General features: G+C 37.7%; 1 protein-coding gene across 3 annotated transcripts in view; it reads left to right on the forward strand.

The window, feature by feature from the left end:
* Positions 1-5,973, forward strand: part of grid1a (glutamate receptor, ionotropic, delta 1a) — a 309,894-nt gene that overhangs the window by 286,349 nt on the left and 17,572 nt on the right. For 2 of the 3 annotated variants that reach the window (XM_016279802.1, XM_016279803.1), the window contains exons 14-15: positions 2,689-2,855; positions 4,515-4,755. In XM_016279802.1, the coding sequence (XP_016135288.1) occupies positions 2,689-2,855; positions 4,515-4,755 (408 nt within the window). Of the gene's footprint in view, positions 1-2,688; positions 2,856-3,055; positions 3,397-4,514; positions 4,756-5,973 lie in introns of those variants that run through there. The other variant, XM_016279804.1, reaches the window with a different exon arrangement.

The raw sequence follows: 5,973 nt of genomic DNA on the forward strand, positions 1-5,973 counted from the left end.
AACATTTCAAATACATTGTTCTTTTGAACTTTCTGTTCATCAAAGAATCCTGAAAAAAAAGTAAAAGTTTCCACAAAATTATTAAGCAGCACAACTGGTTTCAAAATATATAATGGTAAGAAATGTTTCCAAAATTAGAAATTATATATATATAATATGTATATATATATATACACACAGCACATGAAACATGAAGGATAAGAGGAGCTATTATTAAACTGAAAAGCTCAAACCTTTCAAATCAGCACCAGCCGTGTTAATCAGAGTGGAGAGCTGTCCGTGGTGCTGAATTTCTGCTGTATAGTACTTCGTAAGAGCTGTCCGTGGTTCTGGTAAGAGCTTTTCTGTGCACTACCATGTGCATGTGGCTGGCTGGCTATCGGTGGCTCTTTGTAATCCAAAGCATGTCTCACAGAACACAAAAAGAGCCCAGCAGTAAATTGCAGTCTGTTTAGGTTTGAAACAGGACAGATCTGGCATCTTGCATCATTAAAGAGAGAAAAGGAAATGTAGCATGCAAGTCTGACAGAAAACATGACAAAATGGCTTTAGACTATCAAGATAAATATTCATGGCTCAGACAATGTAATATCCATCCATATTGTGCGAGTCATAAAAATTATTAATATGCTGCTGAATGCATTCATGTATTTGTGCTTGTTTGGTAAAACTTTCAAAGTCACTTTGTATACAAACTGTTGCTGATGCCAAGAGAATCTTTAAGACACTTGATATCCACATCAAACCCTTTTATAAAACTTAAAAAATTGCAGCTATTAAATTTCACAGCTCGTCTTATTGTCACATATCCACTGGAATGCTGAATCTTTTATGAGTTTTTTTCAGCCCAGTTACATAACTGGCTATTAAGCTAGCAATTCAGCAGGCTCAGAATTGATTTCTTAAGCAGAATAATGAAAAGAGATAAGACACAGAGAAATTGAGACCTGTACAGTTGCACCCCCGCACTTTGGATGGTGTTGAATAGTGCTATTGTCAGGCCATCCATGCTGAAGTGTTTAACTACCAGTAATTGCCCAACAGATTCACATATACAGTATATGAGTGTTTCTTCAACTGTGGCCACTTTTTTCCCTTTGGGCTAGAAAATAAATTATCTTACAGCAAACATTTCACACCCTCACTAGAATAATTTGTTTGCTAACAATGTCCAGTAGTGTATAGACATTTGTCCTTGGAGAATTTTGTCATTTTATGTATTTTTTCCCCCCTAAAAGTGGAAATAACCAATGGACAGTATAGCATAATTTCCAGTTTTAAATTGTAGTATATAATAAATGCATATATATTAATGCATAATAAAATTTCACAAAATCTATATTAATGCACAATAATTTTTTTTAAAGGGGAGGGGGGCATTTTATGCTCACCGAGGCTGTGTTTATTTGATCAAAGATAGAGTAATAACTAGAATTAGACTAGAATTTAAATGAACTGTTTTCTATTTGAATATATTTTCAAATGTAATTTATTCCTGTGATGGCAAAGCTGAAGTCTTCAGCTTCAAATGATCCTTCAGAAATCATTCTAATCATTTGGTGCTCAAGAAACATTTCTTATTATTATCAGTGTTGAAAACAGTTTTTGCTGCTTAATATTTTGAAACCATGACACAGTATAATTCAAAAGTTTGTGGAAAGAAAAAAAGTAAGAAAATTTAACATTAACACTTTTATTTAGGAAAGATGCATTAAATTACATTTATGTAACAAAAGATTTATATTTGAAATAGAAAATGCTGTTCTTTTGAAATTTCTACTCATAAAAGAATCCCCCCCAAAATTATTATGGTTTCCAAAAAATATTAAGCAGCAAAATCTGTTTTCGTCATTGATGATGATGATATTAATAAGAACTATTACTAATAACTAAGCCCCAATAATAATTGATCATAACTGAGCATCAGATCAGCATATTGGAATAATTTCTGAAGGATCATGTGACACTGAAGGGAAATAGCTGCTGAAAATTCAGCTTTGTCATCACAGGAATAAATTAAATTTTAAAATACATTCCACTTGTATACCTTTGATAGATTTGATATCAATGCTTTAATAGGTTGAGAGTATCCAAATCCTCCTAATGGATGTACACTTGAAAGACAAACTGGAAATTTCATTTCAGGTAGTGACGGATATTTGTAGTACTTTACAAAGAGATAGGGACCAATTTCATGTTTATGGAAGAGCCAGGAGACGGTAGCTTCTTTGTCATTTCTTCTTTGACATCCTTTTTTTGCTTTGTACTTGTCATATGAAGGTTTGTCATAACCATGTGGTTGAGATAGAGCCTGAGTTTAAAAGAAACAGAAAAGAAAGTGGATGCTTGTGCTGCTTTATTTAGTGTGGTGGGGGAGGGGGAAAGCCATTTTCCCAAGAGAGAGTGAAATCTTTTGAAAAAGGAAGCGGAGGAGGCTAGTTTCCAGACAAGAAACAAGTTCAAAGCCATCTCATGACTTTCAGTGAAATATAAACACCTTTCATTTTGAATGATGTCTGTGACCTGTCTGACAAGAACTGAATGACTGAAAGGAGAAGCTCTCCATCTTAAGATAACCTCCGGATTTGTTTACGTTACTATTATCAAAAACACAAAACCCTGCCGTGATGTTCAGCCATACATGGGCAAATTAAACACTGAACCGTGTGTGTGTGTGGTTTCTCTCAGGTGAAGCGGGATCCGTACGCCTTCCTGTGGGACATGGCGGTGTTAGAGTATGCCGCTCTGACAGATGATGATTGTACGCTGGTGGTCACAGGAAACAGCATGAGCAGCAAAGGATACGGCCTGGCTCTGCAGCACGGCAGCCCCTACAGAGATCTCTTCTCGCAGAAGTGAGCGGGTGTATATGTGCAATATGATCAGAAAGAATGATACAAGTCGTTAAACTAGCTGAAGGAGACACCATCATTTCAATCATTTTAAGTCAATATCAAACTCCAAAGCTTCGCAAACATCACACTGCGTGACTGTGATGGATTGTTTCCCTTTTTCTTTCATCATCTGTCCTTTCTCTCATTTATTTCCTTGGCAGACGCAGTCTTGCTGGAGAACCCATGAATCGTGTTGAATCCCCAGTGTCTGCTTCTCGGTGCATTTATCTTCATTCCCACCCATCCTTTCTTTTCTCCACTGGCTTTAAAGCACCTCACCCTGCAGCCCTTCATTTGTTTGACTATAATTTGCATTCATATTTTCAGCTCGTACCGACGCTCTGCTCACATACTAATTAGCTTTAGGGAGGTAAGCTCGCCGGCAATTAATAATTCACATATCAGGAACATCGGGGCCTCGAAATGCATTTTCATGAAGGATCCTCTACAATCACCTTTCAGTCTGTTATGGGGAATTAGAATCAAACATGTTTTAAATTAATACCCAGGATGATTGCAGTTGAACAGACTTTATTTTTCAACCTTTGACATTTTCGTTTCTATCATTAGTTATTGACCTTTTCCACTTGATTCTTTACAAATGCGTTCACTTTCTGAACATCTGCTGCATTGAAATGTATAACTACTAAGAAAACTTGTTAATGAATAAAGAGAAAGTAAATGAATAAGACTCTATAGGAGACCAAATGTTCATTGTTACTGCTGGTGATTTTTTTTCAATGTTTTACAAAAGTTTGTCAACACTATTTAAGGACCTTTTATCGCTGCCTTTTAATTGAGGAGATAATTGCCTTTTTACATTTGAAAACCAGAAGCATTATTTTTCCATCATTTGTTTCTTGGTCATGTTCCATGGCACCATGGCCAATAATTGTAATACAGGGGTTGGACAAAATTATGTGTCCAAACAACACAGAACTACTGCAGCAAAGTGACAGAAAACCTCAATATTCACCTTGAAGACCACAAAAACTGACCACAAAGCCACTTCACAAAGCCAGCATCCATGAAAGAGTTGCAACTGCTAAAACTTTAAGCATAGGCACCAATACTAAAATGCAAAAGATGGTGTCATGATCATAAAACCTGGACTGTTGGAACACCAAGATGAACTTCAACATCTGCCCTGGCCAGACAAATCACCTGACTTGAATATTATCACACTACTGTGTAGTTTTTTTGATAATAGTTTTGATAGTTGTAGAAAGAAGAGTGAGAAGCGAATTCCAGCATCTTTAAAGCAACTGGCAGATGTTTTCATAGACAACATTCAGCTAGAGACTATTCAAAAAGTGTATGAATCTATTCTAAAACACCTGGAATCTGTATTAAAGGCAAAAGGTGGTAAAACACCTTCAGAAATATTGCTTTTTTCCCAGATTTTCATATTATTTTGTCCATCCCTTATATTTGCTTCATTGTCACCTTTGAGTCATATTTTGTTCTGAACTTCCCTCTTGTAATAAAGTTTTCAACAAAGCGGTGGAACAGGCAAAACAAATCATTTCAGAATGTATAGTTTTTTTTATTATTCAAATGAAAGCTATGACAGATTAGTAGCTCAGCCCTCTTAACAATCCATTTTCCTTTTCACTTCAGGATCCTTGACCTGCAGGAGAAAGGAGACCTTGACATACTAAAGCAGAAGTGGTGGCCGCGAAAAGGTCGCTGTGACCTTGACAAGCATGCGGAGTCCCAGCCTGAGGGCCGTGCCCTGAGACTACACAGCTTCGCTGGGGTCTTCTGCATCCTAGCGGCAGGGCTGCTACTGGCCTGCCTGGTGGCCGCTCTGGAGTCATGGTGGAATGGGCCACGCTGTCAGCGGGCACAGCCCAAAGAGGTGACCCCACAGGCGGCCAAACTACGGCCAACCCCTGCCCACCGCGCCCAGGACTGTACAGCCACTGCCACACTCTACTTTATGGATCCAGACGCCACTGACGCAAGTCCCGATTTAGTCGAGCTCCAGTACACCCAGCTATAGGTGTGACCATTAAGAACTTACTGCCTCCCATTTGCTGAAGTGTTGCCAAAGAGAAGGCAAGAGGGAAGGGTGAAGGGGGGAGGGAGTCACTCAAGAAAAGCACAAGATCACCTAAGAAAAAAAAACGGATAAAATCTTTGATTATTAAAAAGGATAGTTCACCAAAAAAATGAAAACCAGTCATCATTTACTCAACCTCACGTTGTTCCAAATCCGTATGAATAACTGTCTTCCACAGAACACAAAAGAAGATATTTTGAAGAATGTTTAACGTTGACATGAAATGTAAATTCACCATTTCTATTTTTAAAATGGGTATTATTGATCTTATTTTTGGGGTGAATATTAATTATTTATTTCAATTAGGACCTCTTAATTTTTTATCAAAATGTCATAAACTGATCTTCCAGTGAAACAACATTCTTCTCTCTGGTGACGAATGCCAGATTTTTCCAATCATTTAGTCTGGTGAAATGGCACCCCTACATGCTTGCATTCATCTGCCACTGTTTTGTACGGTGGCCGAGAAGTGCTAAACAAATCACAATTCTGAAAACAAAATAACAAATTACAAACGCAAATGCAAGTCTAAAAAACAAAATAACAATTCAGAAAGCACAACAACAATTCAGAAAACATTATAACAAGTCAGAAAGCACAATGACAAATTCGAAAACAAAATAACAAGTCAGAAAACACAATGACAAATCCGAAAACAAATTAACAAGTCAGAAAACACAACGACAAATCAGACAAACCGGAAGAGGTAGGTATAGTTTGAGACAGCGCCATTGGTTTGGGATTACTCTCCGCTGACTGGACGAGACATCTGTCAATCAACGTATACAGGAAGAACCAGCCGAAGAACAGCAGAGTCGTGGTAGAAAGTTCGGAGATGGTATTAAAGTAGCTCAGTTTAAATGTATTGTATGAATTGCCCTTACTATGGAATAAAAAATACGGGGTGTCTATTTACATTTAGTTAAAAGTGGATGTGACTCATCAGCTCCAGTGGCGCAGATGGTTAAGCGTGTGTCGGTGGCTTTTTGACGCGATCGACCCGGGTTCGATCCC

This window comes from Sinocyclocheilus grahami, unplaced genomic scaffold, assembly GCF_001515645.1.
Source record: "Sinocyclocheilus grahami isolate Dianchi unplaced genomic scaffold, SAMN03320097.WGS_v1.1 scaffold134.1, whole genome shotgun sequence".
NCBI lineage: Eukaryota > Metazoa > Chordata > Actinopteri > Cypriniformes > Cyprinidae > Sinocyclocheilus > Sinocyclocheilus grahami.